Raw genomic sequence first — 21,516 nt, forward strand, 5'->3', positions numbered from 1 at the left:
AGGTAAGCTGCTTTGCCTTTATTTGCACTTGAAGAAATGTTTTTTTAATAAAGCTTTTGAAAATACTGAGGCAGAGGTTTTGTGTTTTTGCGTCTTTCTGTTTTGTTACACCTATGAGTTAAATGCTGGAGGATATTATTTATTCCTGTTATGGGTTTGTTTGTATTGGTGTTTATAGAACAATACTAGGATTTTATAAAGCATTCTGTTTTGAGTACTCTATAATCTCAGTAATTGCTGTCCGTTTCCCATTGACAAGTTTAGTGGCTATTTGTAGTAGTCTCTCCCCTTAATAGGTAAAGGTAACAGATACCAAAAATAGATACTTGCTTATCTGTCATTCAGTAAGTTTAGGGAGCCTGGAGAGTAGTTTCGAAAGTCCTGTACCCTTATTTTTAAGTACTACAGTCCTTGGTATTTTGAGAGCATGTCACAATACTTCCATCATCCTCCAGAGAAAGCTCCTTTATGGAACTTTTTCCTTCTCATATTCCACATCATAGTAGCAGTTAGTCGCAGTATTCTAATGATGATAGTCTGAGCAGTATTTCCTTGGAATGACTGCTGGCTGCTGTTAGAGAGTTGGTGAGCATGAGTGGAGTTGAAGAATGTGAAAGGAACTGCTTCCTGTTTGCTTCAATAAGAGGTATGTGTTTGGGCAATTGGTATCCTAAAAGAAGAGGATTGTCCTGGTCAAGTTCAGAGACTGGAGTTGCATATTTTTCCCCCCCAGAGATGTCCAGAACTGTGGATTGTTGTGCATACCCCTCTTTTTCTCCTTTATCCCCAACTATTAGTACTATGTTAAAAAGGGCTTAGCCACCCTGGAAAAATGTTAGAAGCACTAGAAGAAAAGACTAAAATGGATCCAAGGGCTCCATAGCAGAGAACAGTTTGATGTTCAAATAGTTAGAGATCTTTTATTCCGGCAATGATAAGGTAGTTTGAGGTCTTGGACATCTGGATATGACTTGGGTAACACAAGAGAGTATGTTGTTGTTGTTGTTGTTGTTACTGTTTTTCCTATTTCCCTAATTCAAGTGTAGATAGCTCTAACATAATGAAGTTCTTAGCCTTGCCAATTGCTAAACAAGTACTGTAAATCTAGTAGAATTTCTGCTGCTTCAGAAATTTCCTTCCATGTTCGCCAGTATTAGCATTTCGATGTGTTGTTTTTGCTTGGCTTTTCTGTTATTTAACCAGAGTGACAGTTTTTTTTCCTTCCCTCCCCTTTTATTCTTTTCTTCTACTTGTTCCTTTCTTCTACCTGTTCCTCCCCAACACTCTCTCCAACATCATAGAAAACATGAAGGAGCCCAGGCAGCGCAGAGATAACCGGCGCCCAGATCTGGAAATCTATAAGCCTGGTCTTTCCCGATTGAGGAACAAACCTAAAATCAAGGAACCTTCTGGGAGTGACGAATTTAAGGATGAAATTATTAACGACAGGGATTCCTCTGCTGTTGGAAATGGTACACAGGTCATTAAAGATGTCTGCAAGGAACTGGATAACCAACATCAAAATGGTCCTGTAGACCCAGAAAATATTGGGGCACAGGAGTCCTTTCCTAGCACTTCTGGACAAGAGGATCGAAGTCTAAGAATTATCAAGAGAACAAAGAAACCTGACATGCAGATCTACCAGCCTGGAAGGCGTTTGCAGACTCTTACCAAAGAATCGACTGGCAGAGTGGGTGAGGAAGAAATCCTCAACCAGGTGGAGCAATTGAGAGTAGAAGAAGATGAGTATAGGGGAAATGTGAAAGAGGAGGTCATGAATAAACCAGACAAAGATGAGGCAGAAAAAGGCCTAAATGGTGACAGAATAAGGGCTGCAAAGGGAGAAAAAGGAAAGAGGATTGAGAAGGGGGAGGGGATAAAGAAAGTGACCGATGACCTGGCACAGGGGAAGCCGGGTTCAGCAAAGCGCTACTCCCGCTCAGACAAACGAAGGAACCGCTACCGCACTTGTAGTACCAGCTCGGCTGGCAGCAACAACAGCGCTGAGGGGGCTGGCCTGACTGATAGTGGATGTCGCCGCCGCCGACAGGATCGGACCAAGGAGAGGCCACGACTGAAGAAGCAAGTATCTATGTCCTCAACTGACTCTTTAGATGAGGACAGAATCGATGAGCCCGATGGGCCCAGGAGGAGCTCGGAAAGGAAGAAACATTTAGAAAGAAGCTGGTCTGGCCGTGGGGAGGGAGAGCAGAAAAGCAATGGGAAAGAAAATCGAGGCACTCTTCGTGTCACTTTTGATGCAGAAACCATGAACAAAGATTCCCCCCTCGTGAGATCAGCCAGGGAGGATGTGGATAGGATAAAGCTTGACAAAGGCCTGAGCAGTGGGGGCAAAGGCTCAGAGAAGCAGGAGTCCAAAAACCTGAAACAAGAACTTCGAGGCCGTGGTCGTGGCATTCTGATTCTGCCTGCCCATACCACCCTATCGGTCAGTTCAGCCGGTTCTCCAGAATCTGCACCTTTGGGACCTCGGCTTTTATTTGGATCTGGTAGTAAGGGATCTCGGAGTTGGGGCCGAGGAGGCACCACTCGACGATTATGGGACCCAAACAATCCTGATCAGAAACCTGCTCTAAAGAGCCAGACGCCCCAGCTACATTTCTTAGACACTGATGATGAAGTCAGCCCTACCTCTTGGGGTGATTCCCGCCAAGCCCAAGCATCTTACTATAAGTTTCAAAACTCTGACAACCCCTATTATTACCCCCGGACACCAGGCCCTGCCTCTCAGTATCCTTATACGGGCTATAGCCCTCTGCAGTACCCTGTGGGCCCTACAAATGGTGTGTACCCCGGGCCTTACTACCCAGGCTACCCAACTGCATCAGGACAGTATGTCTGTGGCCCCCTCCCTGCCAGCACCATGAGTCCTGAGGAGATGGAACAGCACATGAGGAACATGCAGCAGCAGGAGCTACATAGGCTTCTCCGGGTGGCTGACAACCAGGAACTGCAGCTCAGCAACCTGCTCTCCAGGGACCGCATCAGCCCTGAGGGTCTGGAGAAGATGACCCAGCTCAGGTGTGCTGTGTTCCGTCCTAGAGGGACGTGGGGGTAAGCTGGAGGTGGGTAAGCTCCTGTGGTGGAGGAGCGTAGAAACTTTTGGCAGGGCACTGGGCATTAAATCCCTTTCACATTGATTTTTATAAGGAAGGAGCAGTTGGAAAAAAGAACAGAAAATTTGGTTTCTTGTCTTAGAAATGATTATGCTTCCCACTTTTTCTTTAAGAAAAAAAATCTTTAAGAGAACATGGAATCTGGAAATGGAAAAGGAAAGACTTTCCAGAATGCCAAGAAGTGAACAACATATAACTTGTGGTGAAGATCTTATTTCAGCTGTTAAATTTAGGTGGAGGCATATGGGGAAAAATCATTTTCCTAGACATAACTGTCTTTAGAATGACATTCTGCTGTGCAGAATAAAAAGTCAAATGAGTACTATACCTGGTGGCATTTTGGATTTCCTGCCAAGGAAGGTGTTTAATTTGCAAGAAGCTCAGATCTTGGGTTTAGCCTTTCTTATGGTGTATTTGGAGCTAGAAGTTGCATGTATTTTATTCCAGAGCTGAACTGCTGCAGCTATATGAGCGCTGTATCCTATTAGATATTGAGTTCTCTGATAATCAGAATGTGGATCAGATCCTGTGGAAGAATGCTTTCTATCAGGTGATTGAGAAGTTCAGGCAGCTTCTCAAGGATCCAAATGTTGAGAACCCCGAACAGATTCGGAACAGACTTTTGGAGCTCTTGGATGAGGTAAACCATCATCTTTTTGTCCTCAGGATAAAGGCCTTAGCATTCTGTAGTTGTGATGGGTTTTTATCACCTGTAATATGATGATTTATAGCAGAACATTGACTAAAAACTTGATGCTCTTTTCTTGGGTTTAGGCCTAACCCACCCTATTGCTTCCTTGGGACCATAACTTATTGGCAATTGGAGTTAGTTCTGACCTTGAAAATTTTCTGAATATCTTGTTTGGGGGTGGGTGCTGTAGGGGGAGAAAGTGTGTATGGTGTGTGTCTGTGTATGTGTGTGTGTGTGTATTCATATTTTTAAAACCATGGAGGGGCTCATACTGTGAATTTGTCTTGTGTTTAGTTGGTGACCACTAAATACTGTGTATGCCTCTCTTTACATGGGATGACTAAACATTAGCAGAACTGTGGACAGGTTACTTGCCCCAGTTTCTGGTGGGTAGATTGGATCAGAACAGTCTGATTCAGCTGTTTCTTATTTTTTGTCTTTATAGGGTAGTGACTTCTTTGATAGTTTGCTTCAGAAGCTGCAGGTTACTTACAAGTTCAAACTGGAGGACTACATGGATGGTCTTGCCATTCGCAGCAAGCCATTACGCAAGACAGTAAGCCAGCTTCTTTATCTTAAATTTAATCATCCATTTAGTAAGCATTTGTCTAGTGTTATGTGCTAGGCACTATGCTAGGTGTTGAGGATACAAAACAAAAGATACAGTCCAGTGGGGGAACAGACCAATTAAACCTGCAATTATCAAGTAATAAGTACCATGGTAATGTTATATATACAGTGTGGAAGGGGCACAGAGTGAAATGGCTCTGATTCTGACTGGTGGAGTCAAGGGAGACTTCTGAGAGACTGTCAAGTCTTGAAACCTGACTAGGAGTGGAAGGGGCAGTACAGAGCACAGCAAGAGAGAATCAGGCCTTGTTGGAAAGTGTAAGAAGTTCAATATGCTGGTTTTTGTAATGTGGAATTGGGCTGTTGTAGGAGGTAAAGCTAATGAAGTAGAAAGGGATAGATCAAAAACTTTTGTGTGGCATACTGAAGAGTTTGGACTTTATTCTGAAAGCAGCGAGGAGCCATGGCTTGATTTTCACTAAATGGATAGCATAGATTTCTTCTTAGAACCAGTCACTGGCAAATGGATGATTTTGGGCAAGAGAGTGGAGGTAGGAGGGTCAGGTTGAGGGCCTGAACCTAAGGTAGAGGTAGTGGAGGTGGAAAAGAGGAGACAAATTGGAAAGATATAAGGGAAATAGAATTGACTTGCTGGCTGATTTGGTGTGAATGATGAGATAGGAGGCATAAGGAGTCTCGATCATCTCCCAGTTTGTGGCCTAGGAGGGTGGCTGGGAAGGAAGAGGTTAGTTTAGTTTTGGCTGTGCGTAAGTAGAGGAACTTGAAAATGAACAGATGAATATTCTGGTCTGTTTGAAGCTCAGGGGAAAGAGCTAAGCTGGTGCTATAGATTCAGAAGTCATCAGTGTGTAAGTGATAGTTGAAGCAGAAGTTGGGATCCTGGGATACTGGCCAGTCAGCCAGAGAGTGAGGGGTGGGGATCAAATTTCAAGGTGGTGGTGGGCAGAATTGTCAAGTGCTGTAGAGTCAGCGAATGCTGCTATTACTGAAAGTGTCCATTGGATTGGATGAGCTTATCACAATTTATTTCAGTTGGAGAGGATGGAAGACAGATTGCAGAGAATGAAAAGTGGGACAGTAGATACAACGAAGGGAGTAATATAGACCATCCTTTTAAGAATCTTGGCTGTGAAGGCAAGGAGGGAAGATAGTAGTTAAAAGAGAACATAGTGTCAAGAGAAGTTTGTTTTTAAGCTGGAAGAGTCTTAAGCATATTTATATATTGAGAGGAAAGGGCCAGGGTAAAGGAAGAAGTTAAATAAAGATTCATTAGAGAAAGGCATATGATTTATGGAGCAGCGACTTCCTCTTTCTACTCCTGATGATTGGTGTGCACAAACTCTATTACTAATCAACAAGTATTTATTGAGACCCTCCTACATGCCACATGTTTTTCTAAGACACATAATTCATTGTGGAACAAGAAAGCCATGATCCCAGCTCTTGGAGTTTAGAGTTTGCTTAGGGGTGAATACAGGTGGTGGATTAGTAATTGCAGATGCAGCAACTTCTGCAAATGATGTTGGGTGGGGTATAAGGTAAAGGGGTTTAGAGGATCATGGAAGACTGAGGAAGTCAGTTAAGGTGGGGCTAAAAATCTGAGATGTTAGCCAAGTGAAGGTGTATGTGAAGATGCTAGAACATTCTATGGAGAGGAAGTAGTATATGTGCAGGTCCTGAAGCTGGAAAGAGCATGGTGTGTTAGGGAGACTAAGAAAAGTCTAGTCTGACTGAGGTACAGAGAGAGAGAGGGGGGAGGTGGTGCTGCAGAGGTAAACAGAAGCTAGATCATCTGGGACTTCATCCAGAGGATAGTGGAGAGCCTTTGGTGGAATTTGTTTTTTTCTTCCCCCCATTGAGATAGTAGAGTGCTATAGTATGTTTCTTTTTTTTTTTTTAAAGATTTTATTTATTTATTTGAGAGAGAGGATGAGAGGAGAGAGAGAGCACATGAGAGGGGGGAGGGGCAGAGGGAGAAGCAGACTCCCTGCCGAGCAGGGAGCCCGATGCGGGACTCGATCCCGGGACTCCAGGATCATGACCTGAGCCGAAGGCAGTCGCTTAACCGACTGAGCCACCCAGGAGTCCTAGAGTGCTGTAGTATGGAAACATAATCTGTTTTCTTGGTGCTTTGTCAGCTAACTACAAAGGGTTCTTGGTGTTCATTCATAGAATGTGTGGAATAGTCAGGACTCTGAAGGTATATGGCTTGCAATGGTACATAACTTTGCTGAGGCACACATTTGTTATATATTAGGAGGTTGATGTGCAGCAGCTAGTTATTTAGCTAGTGGATGAGCCTTCCTCAGGGGCAGTATCTACTTCTCCTTGAAGTTTTGTTCTTTATTCGGTGATGTGTTAATTTCTTGTGTGTGAGGTGGAGTGGAATTGTATGTTATGAAGTGATGTTCCTTAGGTTTTTTGGTTGGACACATGTCTTGGGATTGTTAAGGGTCTACTCTGTTGTTTTGTAATGGAGGGACAGATGCCAAGCCCATTATTGAGAAAACATACATATAGAGAGGGAGAGAGAACTACCCAGTCCCTGGCCATTTTGTAGGTGTTTGGTAAAGGGTGACTATGTTATCATTTTAGGGAATTGTTATTGTTCTGCAAAGTGAATGAAATGCAGTAACACAGTGCAGTGATACTAATAGTTTGAGGAGAGAGAGACTATAGTGATGACAGGAAAATAACAGAATAAGTTATTTGTATATCACTTTATAATTTGTGAAGTATTTAACACTTACTCTATGGAGTATGCATTTTTATATTCAGATGAAGAAACTTGAGTCCAAAAAACAGTCCCAAAGGCCTACGGAAGATCACACAACTCTTACATATAGAGAGTCAGGTTTCCTGGTTTCCAGGTTTCAGAATGTTTTCTTCTGTTTACCTGGGACTTGAAATAAGAATGACCCCTCTCTTTTCTGCCATTCTTTCTCATTGGCTGTTTTCGCTAGGCAAGTTTAGACTGAAAACTTTTTTTTCTTTGTTGAGGACTACTAGTGCCTTATTAGTGCTGTTCTGTCACTTTGATCCTATCATTGTCCTTTGGTGTTGAAGTTAAAGTTTCTTGGGTATACTACTAACTGATCAACTAACTGATCATTTTTCCTGAAGGTAAAATATGCTTTGATCAGTGCCCAACGATGTATGATTTGCCAAGGAGATATTGCTAGGTATCGGGAACAAGCCAATGACACAGCAAACTACGGGAAAGCACGCAGGTACTTTTGCCTCTTGTTCATTGCTTCTCTTTCCTTGCGGCGTTAAGCTAAGCCCTATTAAGAGCAATGGGCCACCCGAGCTGCCTCTCATATGGAAGTCCTACAGGTGCCCCTGTTGGTCTTTGTAATCAGGCTTTACCACTCCAGCGTTACATCTAACACTCCAGCTTATGTCTTAAGCAGTTAGAGCTATCAGGTGATGAAATGGGAAAGCATTGATATGGAGCTAGCATTTTTTACTGTTTTTCTATTCCAGTTGGTACCTAAAGGCCCAGCATATTGCTCCCAAGAATGGGCGCCCATATAACCAGTTGGCTCTGCTGGCAGTGTATACGGTAAGCAATCCTATGGACAGGGGAAGTATTTTGCAGACAGTATCTTAGAAAGAATGGATTTTGATAGCATCAGCTCCTGGAGCTAGAGTTCCTCTGAACACTAAACCTAAAAAATATCCTTTCCTGCCATCCTCACATTCCTCTTGTTACTTTCAGAGGTAAGTTGTCAGTGATTCTTCATTCCAGTTGAATCTGTACTTCATTCCCTTTCATTGCACTTGAGTTCCTAAAGGAATGCTCATGCTCCAGCCAGACACCACTCTTTGTTTTTGACCAAGGCTTCTGCTCTGAATCTTGTCTTTCTTCCCTTCCCTGTCCTGTTGAATGAGGTTACTCATTTCTAGAAGGAAAATAAGGCTCCCTTTACCACTTTTCCTTAAAGTCCTCAACTAGCCCTAACTAGTGAGATCCTTACTTCCTTTCCCCAGATTATCCCCTTATTCCTCTTAAGTTTTCACTTAATGAGCCTCCTTAGCAGAAGCACTTAGTGCCAAATTGTATCTTCCTAGATCTTACCAAACTCCTCTCAATATGCCTCTAACAGAGAGCCTTGGGAGCAGGTAACAGCCCCTCGTAAGGAAGCTGAATTGAAGGCGGTGGGGAGGTCAATGGTAGGTATCAAAGATTTAAGTATAAAGCAGCTAACATGCTCATTTAACAGGAAGAGTTTTCATAATGCTATTGCCCGAATACTCAGTGTTTGAGTTAAAATATTTATTCCCCTTTATTCAACAAAAGATTCAAAGAAATTCCTAACACTTCATGATGGATTGAAATTGTTGATTAAGTAGTGTGGTTGACTGACACACTTCCTTCTACATCTCTAGAATATCTTCATTCTCTTTCTTTCTTTCTTTCTTTCTTTCTTTCTTTTTTAAGATTTTATTTATTTTTTGACAGAGAGAGACACAGCGAGAGAGGGAACACAAGCAGGGGGAGTGGGAGAGGGAGAAGCAGGCCTCCTGCGGAGCAGGGAGCCCGATGTGGGGCTTGATCCCAGGACCCTGTGATCATGACCTGAGCTGAAGGCAGACGCCCAGTGACTGAGCCACCCAGGCGCCCCCACTCTTTCTTTTTTTAGATTTTATTTATTTATTTGAGTGAGAGAGAGAGATCAGCAACAGTGGGGAGGGGTAGAGGGAGAAGCAGACTTCCCACTGAGCAGAGAGCCCGATGCCGGGCTTTATCCTAGGACCCTGGGATCATGACCTGAGCTGAAGGTAGATGCTTAACCGACTGAGCCACCCAGGTGCCCCTCTTCATTCACTCTTTATTTTCTTTAGTACACTAATAGTATTTTGCAACTATCAACTCTATCTAAGTCCAAGACGTTTTCATCACCCCAAAAGGAAACCTCATACCCATTACTCTCCATTCCTTCTACCTCCCAGCCTCTGGCAACCACTTAGTCTGCTCTCTGTTTCAGGATATACCTATTGAATGTTTCATATAAATGGAATCATCCAGTATGTGACTTCTTTATGTCTGGCTTCTTGCATTTAGCATAAAGTTTTTGAGGTTCGTTTATGTTGTAGGATGTCTCAGTACTTCATTTTTATGGCCAAATCATATTCCATTGTATGGATATACTATACTTTATTCATTAGTTATTGGACGTTTTGGTTTGTTTTCACCTTTTAGCTATTGTGAATAGTGCTTTGTGAAGTACAGGTATTTGAATAACTGTCGTCAGTTCTTCTGAGTCTATACTTATGAGTGGAATTGCTGGGTTATATGGTAATTCCATGTTTAGCCTTTTTTTTGAGATTATTTTAGAGACAGTGTGCATGCTGGTGGGGGGAGGAACGAAGAGAGAGAGGGAGAGAGACTCCCTGCTGAGCATGGAGCCCAGTGCGGGGCTCGATCTCACGACCCTGAGATCATGATCTGAACCGAGATCATGATCTGAGCCGAAATCAAGAGTCAGATGTTTAACTGGCAGCCGGCAGGCGCCCCCATGTTTAACTTTTTAAGGGATCACCAAACTTTTCCATAGAGGCTGCACCTTTTTACATTCCCACCAGCAATGTACAAGGGTTCTAGTTCCTCCATGTTCTCACCAACATTTTCATTTCTTTGATTATGACCCACCCGCACTGTGGGTTTTTTCCCCCCACTTGGGGACATTTTTTTCTTTAGTGTTTTTTTCTTCTTTCCGTCCTTCCTTCCTTCCTTCCTTCCTCTCCCTTTCTTTTCTTCTTTCTTTCCTTCCTTCCTTCCTTCCTTCATTCCTTGTCAGTTTTAAGTTTGCAGAAAAATTAAGCAGAAAGTACAGAGTTCCCATATACTCCCTCAACTCCTCTCCCAGTCAATTTTCCCTGTCATTAACATCTTGCATTAGTGTAATACATTTGTTTATTATTGGTGAGCCAGTATTGATACATTATCACTAACTAAAGTTCCTAGTTTACATTAGGGTTCACTTTTGTACAGTCTGTGGATTTGAACAAATCTGTAATGACATGTATTCATCATTACGGTATCAAACAGAGTAGTTTCACTGTCCTAAAAATACCCTGTGCTCCACCTCCACCTGTTCATCCCTCCTCACTCCTCTGAACCTCTAGTAATCTTAATTTTTACTGTCTATAGTTTTGCCTTTTCCTGAATGTCATAGTTGGAAACCATACAGTATGTAACCTTTTCATATTAGCTTGTTTCACTTAGTAATATGCATTTAGGATTACTTTTGTGATGTGACAGCTCTTTTCTTTTTATTGTTGAGTAATATTCCATTGTATGGATGTACCACAGTTTGTTTATTCATTCCCCTATTGAAGGACATCTTGGTTGCTTTCATGTGCACTTAGTAATATGCATTTAGGATTACTTTTGTGATGTGACAGCTCTTTTCTTTTTATTGTTGAGTAATATTCCATTGTATGGATGTACCACAGTTTGTTTATTCATTCCCCTATTGAAGGACATCTTGGTTGCTTTCATGTGCTTATTTGCCATTTGTGTTTCTTCTTTGGTGAGGTGTCTGTTTTGATCTTTTGCCCATCTTTAAATTGGGTTGTTTTTTTATTGTTGAGTTTTAAGTGTATATTTTGAATATCAGTCCTTTATTAGATATGTGTTTTGTGAATATTTTCTCTGTATGTGGCTTATCTTTTCATTTTCTTAGCACAGAACAAAAGTTTTTAATTTTAATGAAATCCAACTTACCAACTTTTTCTTTTGTGGATTTTGCTTTTGGTGTAATACCTAAGAACTCCTCACCAAACCCAAGGTTATCTAGATTTTCTCCTGTGTTATCTTCTAGGAGTATAGTTTTACATCTTACATTTAGGTCTGCGATCTAGAAAGGCATAAGGTCTGTGGCATAGATTCATTGTTTTGCATGTCGATGTCCAGTTGTTTCAACACCATTTGTTGAAAAGATCATCCTTTCTCCATCGAATTGTCTTTCCTCCTTTGTCAAAGATCAGCTGGCTGTATTTGTCTGGGTCTATTTCTGGGCTCTCTATTTCATTCCATTGATCTGTTTGTCTGTTCTTTGGCCAGTACCACTATAGTAGCTTAATGGTAAGTCATGAAGTTGGGTAGTTCGGTCTTCCGACCATGTTCTTCTTTGTCAGTATTGTGTAGGTTATTCTGGATCTTTTGCCTTTCCATATAAACTTTAGAATCATTTTGTTGTTATCTACAAATCTATTGACTTTGCAGTAGTATCTCATTGTGGTTTTGATTTGCATTTCCCTAACAACTAATGATGTTGAGCTGCATTATAGGCCATTTGGAGAAATGTCTATATAAATCCTTTGCCTATTTTGTCTTATATTAAAAAAAATTAAAAAATTTATTTGTAAAATATACATAAGATGAAATTTACCATCTTACCCATTTTACATTTACATTGTTTTGCAACTAACCTCCAGAACTCTCTTCATCTTGCAAAACTGAAACTTTATACCCATTAATTAAGCAACTCCCCATTTTCCCCTCCCTCCAACCACTGACAACCACCCTTCTACTTTCTGTCTCTGAATTTGTCTACTTTAGGTACTTAATATAAGTGGAATCATACAGTATTTCTTTTTGTGACTGGCTTATTTCACTTAGCATGATATCCTAAAGGTCCATCCATGTTACAGCTTGTGTCAGAATTTCCTCTTTAAGGCTGAATAGCACTCAGTTATATGTATATACCATATTTTGTTTATCACTTCATCTGTCAGTGCACACTTCCACCTTTTGGCCATTGTGAATAATGCTGCCATGAATGTGAGTGTACAAAAATTTCTTTAAGACTCTGCCTTTAGCATGGGTCCCAGGGTCCTAGGATCGAGTCCCACATCGGTCTCCTTGCTCAGCGGGCAGCCTGCTTCTCCCTCTGCCTGCTGATCCCCCTGCTTGTGCACTGTCTCTCTCTGTCAAATAAATAAATAAAATCTTAAAAAGAAAGATTTATTTATTTATAATTTGAGAGGACAGAGGGAGAGAATCTTCAAGCCAACTCCCTGCTGAGCACAGAGCCTGATGCAGGGCTTGATCTCACGACCCATGAGATCATGACCTGAGCGGAAACCAAGAATTGGACATTTAACCGACTTAGCTGCCCAGGTGCCCCTCTTCTAAGAGTTTTTATAGTTTTTATATCTAGATCTTTGGCCCATTTTTCATTAAGTAAATGGTGTGAAATATGGGCCCAACTTCATTCTTTTGCATGTGGATATCCAGTTCTAGTACCATTTGTTGAAGAGGCTGTTCTTTCCCCATTGACTAGTCTTGGGATCCTTGTTGTAACTCAGTTGGTGCCTGGATTTATTTCTGGACTCTCAGTTCTCGTCCATGGATCCATATGTCTACCCTTATGCCAGCACCTCATTGTTTTAATTACTATAGCTTTGTGGTAAATTTTGAAATCAGGATATATGAGTTTTCCACCTTTGTTCTTTTTTAAGATGAGTTTGGCTGTTTGGGGTTTCTTGTAATTCCATATGGATTTTAGGATCAGCTTTTTCATTTCTGCAAAAAGAGTCACTGGGATTTTCATAAGAATTACATTGACTGTGTAGTTGCTTTGGGGAGTATTTACACAGATGTTTTTGATTTATTTAGGTCTTCTTTAGTTTCAGACGTGTTTTATAATTTTCAGTATATAAGTTTTACACTTCCTTGGTTAAGCTTATTCCTAAGTATGTTATTCTTTTTGATGCTGTTGTAAATGGAATTATTTTCTTAATTTCTTTTAAAGATTGTTTATTACTAATATATAGAAATATAACTGATTTTTGAGCATTGATCATAATATCTTACAACTTCACTGAATTCCCTCTGTGGCTTTTTGCCATTCTGATTAAATTGGTATATTTTTCTTTCATAGACCTCTGCTAAATTAGTGGTCCTTTCAAGCTCTTTTCCTCTGTCCCTCTTTTTTTGTCTCCCTTTTATCCTAGTTGTTTTTTTTTTTTTTTAAGATTTTATTTATTTATTTGACAGAGAGAGACACAGCGAGAGAGGGAACACAAGCAGGGGGAGTGGGAGAGGGAGAAGCAGGCTTCCCGCGGAGCAGGGAGCCCGATGCGGGGCTCAATCCCAGGACCCTGTGATCATGACCTGAGCTGAAGGCAGACGCTTAACGACTGAGCCACCCAGGCGCCCCTATCCTAGTTGTCTTTTAATATCACTTTCTTAATTTTCTGTTTCCTCCAGTCAGTCATTCAGTGAATCTCAAGAATTCAGTGAGAACATGTTTGTGCACAGCACTTTGCTAGGTCCTGTGAGTGATGAATATGTGATATGTTTTCTGCTCTGAAAATGTGTTGAGAAGACAAGTGAGGTGTGTAGACAGTGATAGAAATTAGATGTCATGAAATTTGATGCAATTGATTAGATGTGCCATTATTTTCTGGACCATTAAGAAAGAATATGTGAATTATAAATAGGACATAATGGTAGATATTGGTTGTAAGTTCTATCTTGATTTCAGAAATGTTAAAATATGAAAAAATCATTGTAGAATCGACAAAACGCAATCTAAAATCAAGTGAGTGGTATAGGCTGAGATCAGTACAGATTGGGATAATATTAAAAATAGCCCCCGGGCGCCTGGGTGGCTCAGTTGGTTAAGCGACTGCCTTCGGCTCAGGTCATGATCCTGGAGTCCCTGGATCGAGTCCCGCATTGGGCTCCCTGCTCGGCAGGGAGCCTGCTTCTGCCTCTGACCCTCCCCCCTCTCATGTGCTCTCTCTCTCTCATTCTCTCTGTCTCAAATAAATAAATAAAATCTTTAAAAAAAAAAAAAAAAGCCCCCATTAGGGGTGCCTGTCTGGCTCAGTCAGTAGAGTGTGTGATTGTTGATCTCAGGGTTGTGAGTTTGAGCCCCAAGGCGGTGTAGTAGAGATTACTTAAAAATAAAATCTTAAAAAATAAGAAAGAAAAAAGTAGCCCCCATTTAACTGACTGTAACAGTAGATCAGATAATCTGTTAAACTGTATGTGTTATATGAATTTTATTCATTTTAGGAGCCATATATGTATAAATATCTTCTAATAAATATCTACCTAATAAGTGGCAGGACCTAATTCAAACTCAGGCAGTTGACCTTAGAATGTGTACCTTTAACCATGCTAGCTGAATAGAAGATGCGAGGTTTTTTGTTGTTGTTGTTGTTTTTAAGATTTAAGTTTTGAAGAATGAGTTACAGGGGTGAGAGAGAAGTTAGTGTTCTAAATGCATTTTGAGACAGCTAGAAAAAAAGGAAAAAATATATATGAAGTTGGAGAAAGGCTTTTTGACATTCTTTCCCCCTTTGTTTCAGTGTTTTTCTTTCTCCTTTCTGATCTTCTCCCTTTCTTTTACTTTTCCTTATTAATTGGTTATGAAACAAACTTGAAGTATTTATTTGCTGAATTCATTGGATAATAGTTTATAGTTCCCTTTCTGTGCAGAATCAGTGTGGTATAGGGCAAACCTGAACTCAGGAGCCAGACAGACCTAGGTTTATATACTGGCATACCCAGGATTTGTCTTGGAGGCCTTGATGGACAAGTTATGTTGTTGGACAACAATCTTCCTGGGCTCCCCTTTCTTCATCTTTGAAATGGGACTAATAATGCCTTTGGGGCAGTGTTCTTAGGTTTAGGAGTAAAATCTATGAAGTGATGGTCACTTGTCTCACTGTGCTTAATCATTGATATTGCCATTGTTATTTATAATTTTTTTTAGCTAATAACTAGTGAGTTGAACATTTCTTTCTCTAAAAACAAAATTGGATTTTATATTTGATGAGGCTCTTTATTCTTTTCTCCCTCTTGTGAGTACTTGGCTCTTAGAGTACCTCCACATGTAAGTCAGAGTCCTGTGCCAGGAGAGATCCCTGACGTAATTGCCGTGGTTCATCCCATGGATAGCATTCTGATTTTCTTATTGGAATTCCTTATAGCCTGGGAGAGATAGTAAGGTTTTCTAGGTCAGCTGACTCAGGCTGGAGTCAGGAAGAGAACTGGTTGACTTGATGTCTCTGGCCTCTTTCTGCAGAGGAGGAAGCTTGATGCTGTCTATTACTATATGCGCAGTTTAGCTGCCAGCAACCCTATCCTGACTGCCAAGGAGAGTCTCATGAGCTTGTTTGAGGAGACCAAACGAAAGGTGAGTGGGGATGCAGGCAGACTCATTCCTTCCTAAAAGAATGTGTTTCTCTTAGTGCTTCCGTGTCCTCAGAGGAATGCCTTATAATGCCCTCAGGGGGTCCCATTGGGCTGTGCTGGTAAGTCAGTCAGCCCCTTTGCAGAACCAAACCCATCATTAGGAGAGTTCTCCAGGGCCTTTGGGTGTGCATCTAGATTATGGAATTAATAACTTCTATGAGACAAAGCAGATAATACTTTGCTACTTAGGGACTATAGAAAAGTCTTTATTTTTTATAGCCCCTGAGCAACAAACTCAAGATGAGGTGAGTGCTTCTTTTTATTAGTTGACTCCCAGGAGAGTCTGAGCTTATGTGTTTGTATGTTGTACAGGCAGAGCAGATGGAAAAAAAGCAACACGAGGAATTGGAACTGAGCCCTGACCAGTGGCGGAAAGGAAAGAAGTCTACTTTCCGGCATGTTGGAGATGACACCACTCGCTTAGAGATCTGGATCCATCCATCACATCCCCGGTCCTCCCAGGGCACTGAATCTGGGAAGGATTCTGAGCAGGAGAATGGGCTGGGCAGCCTGAGCCCAAGTGATGTAAGTTGCTGAGGGTGATATAATGATCAAGACTAGCTAAGTAAAAGTGGATGCCCCAGTACATGCAACTGAGAGGCACTGCACAGACATTTCCCATGAATCCCGGGGAAAGTAAATCACTTCAGGCTTTCTGACGTCCTCTTTCTCCTCAAGCTTCACTTCATCTTTATTATATGCTTCCCTCTCTCACCACTATGTGGCACTGTAGAATTTAGTAAAACTAGTTTTTCTAAAGGAAGATCTACTTAATGTAGATGAGAATTTTTTGCTGCTTTGGGTTTAGAGTCACCAATATGATGCTTTAGGATTCTGTAGGGATTTTGTGAAGCTAGTAGGAGAGAGAGCATAGTAGGAAAACTGCAGATGGCTGGTTCATTGTCCTTTGAGAGTAAAATTCCTGGTGGAGTGGATGGTGGGGTGACCTGGGACCACATCTTGAAGGGTCACGCAGTAAATAATTTGACCTTTATCCTGAAGGTAGTAGGGAACTATTGAATGCTTTAAATAAGGAAGTAACTTGTCAGATACACATTTTAGAAATATAACTCTGGCTGCTTTGTGAAAAGTTTGGAGAAGGGTAAGACTAGAAATAGGAAGAGTAGGAGGGGTACTACAATAATCCAAGTATGATGTGGGGAGGACCTGAACCAGGAAATGGCTTTGGAGATGGGGAGAAGTGAACAAATATGAGGTATATTAATGAGGTAGAATCCAAAGGACTTGAGTGGACAGGGAGCTGAAGGACAAGAGGAAATCAAAAGTAACATCTACCTAGGTGTTTCTGGGTTGGAAACTGAATGAATGCTGGTCTATTCCTTGAGATAGGGAATAGAGGTAGAATTGGTTTTAGGAGAAAAATGAGGAGTTTAGTTTAGACATGTTAGAATTTCTATAGGACATTGAAGAGAGATTTAAAGGCTATCTTATCTGAAGCTGGGGAGAGCATTCTGGATTAGAGATGAAGATGTTTGAAGGCATCCTCTTATAGATGGAATTGAAGTCATGAGAGTTGATTCAGTCACTCGAGAAAAAAACAATGAGAAGTAGGTTGAAGATCTAAGAGAGAAAGGAGATAGATGGTGGGCAGGGAGAGGTCCTTGCAGAGGATTGGAAGGGAGAGGAATCTGGAGCACAAGTTTACGGATTAGCCTGAATGAGGGTGAGAGATCCCTCTTTCTTATGCTTGAGGGAAAGGAACAGGTAATAGGGGGTCAGGTAAGTTGGTGGGAATTGTAGGAGGAAGATGAGGGAGGGCCTTTTTGATGTTTTCTTTTTTCTTTTTGAAGTTGGAGACATGGTTGTCTGCTAAGAATGAATCGAAGGTGGTGGGATAGGAGGACTTCCTTGGGGTTTAATTTAAAATTTCCATTTCTCTGGGGCACCTGGGCAGCTCATTCGGTTGATTGCCCAACTCCTGGTTTCTGCTCAGGCCATGATCTCAGGGTTGTGGGATCAAGCCCCGCATCGGGCTCTGTGCTCACCACGAGTCTGCTTGTCCCACTCCCTGTGCTCTGCCCCCGACTCTCTCTCTTTAAAATAAATAAATAAAATCTTAAAAAAAAAAATAAAATTTCCACTTCTCTTCCTTTATCCTTTTTAGTCTTTAGCTGTTTTCTGCATGACTTGGAAGTAGTCATTACTTATAAATGAAACTTCCAATTTGCCATGTGCCATGGTTTGCATGGGGTGCTTCAGAGGAGTTGCCTCTATGGTAGACTCTCTCACTGCTGCACTCTCCCAGTTTGGATATTGCAGCCCCAAATGGGAAGCCTATTTGAATAAGAGAGAAATTGTTCTATTGGGTTAGCTCCACTGTCTGTCTCTAAAATGAAAGCAACAGGGGCTCCTGGGTGTCTCAGGCAGTTGAGTGTGGACTCTTGGTTTTGGCTCAGGTCATGATCTCAGGGCCCACACCGGGCTTCACGCTCAGCAGAGAGTCTCCCCCTCCCCCTGTGCTCTTGTATTTCTCTCTGTCTCTCAAATAAATAAATATTTTAAGTAAATAAATAAAATGCGGGTAGCAACAATTTGAGAAAGCATTTTATGGCTTTCTTTGACCTTCACCTCAAGGTTATGGAGTATCCTTCATAAGAGTTAAGGTTATAACTAATATCCTATAGATCTCTTCCATTAGGTATTTCATTGATTTTTAAGTAATGTGTTTATAAGTCTGTTTTTATTTATTTATTTTTTAATATTTTATTTGAGAGAGAGTGAGCATGAGTGGGGTAGGGGGACAGAGGGGCAGTGGGAGAAGTAGGCTCCCTCCTGAGCAGGGAGCCCAATGCAGGACTGGCTCCCAGGACCCCGAGATCATGACCTGAGCTGAAGGCAGACGCTTAACCAACTGAGCCACCCAGGCGTCCCTAAGTCTGTGTTTTTATTCTTATTTGCATCTCAGAGAATGCATTTTCAGCATATGGGCTGTCATTAGATCTATTAATTTTTATTAATTTTATTAGTAAATTAATTATTAGTTTTATTAATTTTAATAATTATTTTTAATCATACAAATAATACATGGGTATGTTTTTGGTAGAAATTTCAAATAATTAGAGACATATACAGAGGAAAATGGTCATTTCTTTTTTAAACTGTTTGTGAAGCTGTTTTTATATTTTCAGCCTAATCATCATCCACCCAGGTGCCCCTATAGTTTGCTTTTCTAAGTTATGAATTGGACATACAGTCAGTTCTGTTATAATGTTATAACACACAGAGTCCTAAAAATCACTGTGCTTTGTAAAATTGCACAGAAAAAAAGCCACAGAGCTTTTGGGCAAGATGGGGTTAGGGGCACATCACTCAAAAGATATCCGTAGTGACTTATTAAAAGATATGAACCTAAGACAGTTGTGCAATTTTATACATGTCCATTGGTTAAGAAATACATAAATACTATTTTGGAAAAGAAATGAACTTTAGAAGCGGGGTTTAGGAGGATTGCAGCTTGAGTGTTATGGTGAAGTGGTGGAAGGAGGGTTATTTGAAATTGGATGGATAGATGTAACACCAGATGTGGATTGGTGTGGCTTAGAACGAGTTCACATGGTGAACTGCGGTAGCTGGTAGATATTTGGAAAGTGTGTGTGTTTTCTGTTCCTGTGTAGCTCAGTTCAACCCAGTGCAGTTTTCTGTGTTCACTCAGTGTATCACATGAACAAAATCACATATAAGGAGATGCAAAATTTGTGCTATGCTCAAATTGTTCCCCAGTATATTTATCACAATGAAACAAATAGATATTTTCGAAACAAGGATTATAGCAGAACTAACTATATTTCCACTTGTCTAAGAATATCTTTTTTTGGTATGTTCTTAGTATGATTGATATTTCATTATAAGGGTATATGTCATTTGTTTGCTTTATCTGTGTAATTTATATATTTGCTGTGCATGCTTGTTCATTTTGGTTGTCTTTTTTGGGTGATTAGCCTTACCAAGAATTGCTCCTTTGACAATTCCTAGAGAGTTTCTAGCACAAACTACTAAAATTCACATCCATGAATAAGAAGCAGAAAGTTTGGCTTCAGGTGGTTGTTAGTAATGATAGTAGAGTCCCAACTAGTTTGTTTTCTCTCTGCCAAGCACAAGCTTTGGATCTCTCTCTGAATGGCTACAGAAGGTTAGCTTGTGGGTTGTTGGTTTTCAGCCTTGAGATGTGGTTTGGGTTGAACACGCTACCTGGGGAGGGACTGCCAACCTCAACTGTAAGTGGCATCCTTTTAAACTATTGAGACTCATATTTAAACTCTACCCCTGCTAGCTAGGCTACTCAAATTCAATGTTACCAGGGCCACGAGCATTCTTTGTGTAGTGGGTGTGCCTTCTGCTGTACCTCAGCTCCCTTTGGAAATCAGAAAAGGGTTACCGCTTAGCAAATGAGTTTTTACAGATAGTGAGTTAATTAAGGAGATGATAGCATCAGAAACAGTTTTCACACTGAGAGGCCAGGGTCTCTGATGAAACTGCTCTGTTTATATCTTTTTTTTTTTTGAAGATTTTATTTATTTATTCATGAGAGACAGAGAGAGAGAGAGAGAGAAGCAGAGGGAGAAGCAGGTTCCCAAGGAGCAGGGAGCCTGATGCGGGACTCGATCCCAGGACCCTGGGATCATGACCTGAGCTGAAGGCAGACGCTTAACCGTCTGAGCCACCCAGGCGCCCAAAACTGCTCTGTTTATATCTTGAATAGAATGTAATTTGAATCTGTCTACTGGGGAAGAATGAGCAAATGAGAATAGGAGCCACTGTTAGAAGTTTGTCTCTGAAACTTTAGTGAGTTCTCATATTTTGGCATGATTTGATTTACCATTCCTAGCATTTTCCCCAACTGACTATGGTTACTCTACCTATAACATGTTTGGTGCTATGTGTAGAAAATGTCTTTAGGTAATGAGATGTCATTGTATATTTGGCCAGCCTCTTGACAAATCTTTCTTCTCCTTCACCCTTCTAAATGTGTTTTGGGGTTCAGACTGGATTGTACCTCAGTAGTTCCTAATACCTATTGTTGAGTCTTTCCTTATTTGAATCTCTCTTATTTCACCCACCAAATGGTTTTTAGACCATACCAATATTTATTTTATTTTTTTGCATAGTATTTTTTTTCAGGACTTGTTTACATCCAGAATTTACTGCAGTTATTCTTTTTTTTTTTTTTTTAAAGATTTTATTTATTTATTTGACAGAGAGAGACACAGTGAGAGCAGGATCACAAGCAGGGGGAGAGGGAGAGGGAGAAATAGGCTTCCCGTGGAGCAGGGAGCCCGATGCGGGGCTCGATCCCAGGACCCTGGGATCATGACCTGAGCTGAAGGCAGACGCTTAACGACTGAGCCACGCAGGCGCCCCTACTGCAGTTATTCTTGAGTTTTGGGAGAGAGGGCTGCTTCTGGGTCCAGTACTTAACCAGCCTAAAGCTTAGTTTACCTGTCCTATTGTGCCAGCTTTGTGCTAGGGTTGTAAAGATGAATACAACATTGTTATTACCTCAGAGAGCTTAGAGTCTAGTGCATGGGCCAGCAAGCTTTTTCTGAAAAAGGCCAGATAATCGATATTTGAGGCTTTGCAGGCCATATTGTCTCTGTTACAACTACTTACCTCAGCTGTTGGGGTGCTAAAATAGCTGTAGACAGCACATAAATGAATGAGCATGGCTGTGTTCCAGTAAAACTTTATTTACAAAGACCGGGGGCAGCCTGCCTCTGGCCTGTGGGCCTAGTTTGCCAAACTCTGATCTGGTGGAAGTAATGGCCACATAAACAGAATGTTTCAGTATATAGTTGATTATTGTCATTTGTGGTAGTTATGTGCTAGAAAGTCACCACAGACACTGAATTAGTGAATAC

General features: G+C 41.1%; 1 protein-coding gene across 9 annotated transcripts in view; it reads left to right on the forward strand.

Moving 5' to 3' along the window:
- SMG6 (SMG6 nonsense mediated mRNA decay factor) overlaps positions 1-21,516 on the forward strand; it is a 232,660-nt gene that overhangs the window by 1,064 nt on the left and 210,080 nt on the right. For 4 of the 9 annotated variants that reach the window (XR_010408613.1, XM_064582972.1, XM_064582967.1 and 1 more), the window contains exons 2-9: positions 1,302-3,075; positions 3,585-3,777; positions 4,274-4,384; positions 7,543-7,649; positions 7,906-7,984; positions 8,494-8,595; positions 15,471-15,581; positions 15,953-16,165. Coding sequence is in view for 8 of the 9 variants with exons in the window: in XM_064582972.1 (XP_064439042.1) it covers positions 1,302-3,075; positions 3,585-3,777; positions 4,274-4,384; positions 7,543-7,649; positions 7,906-7,984; positions 8,494-8,595; positions 15,471-15,581; positions 15,953-16,165 (2,690 nt within the window). In the remaining variant the exon portion in view is untranslated. Of the gene's footprint in view, positions 1-1,301; positions 3,076-3,584; positions 3,778-4,273; positions 4,385-7,542; positions 7,650-7,905; positions 7,985-8,493; positions 8,596-15,470; positions 15,582-15,952; positions 16,166-21,516 lie in introns of those variants that run through there. The other 5 variants (XM_064582968.1, XM_064582971.1, XM_064582970.1 and 2 more) reach the window with 5 other exon arrangements.

This window comes from Mirounga angustirostris, unplaced genomic scaffold, assembly GCF_029215605.1.
Source record: "Mirounga angustirostris isolate CCGP_5_RB_7025 unplaced genomic scaffold, mMirAng1.0.hap1 SCAF_17, whole genome shotgun sequence".
In the NCBI taxonomy this organism is placed as follows: Eukaryota; Metazoa; Chordata; class Mammalia; order Carnivora; family Phocidae; genus Mirounga; species Mirounga angustirostris.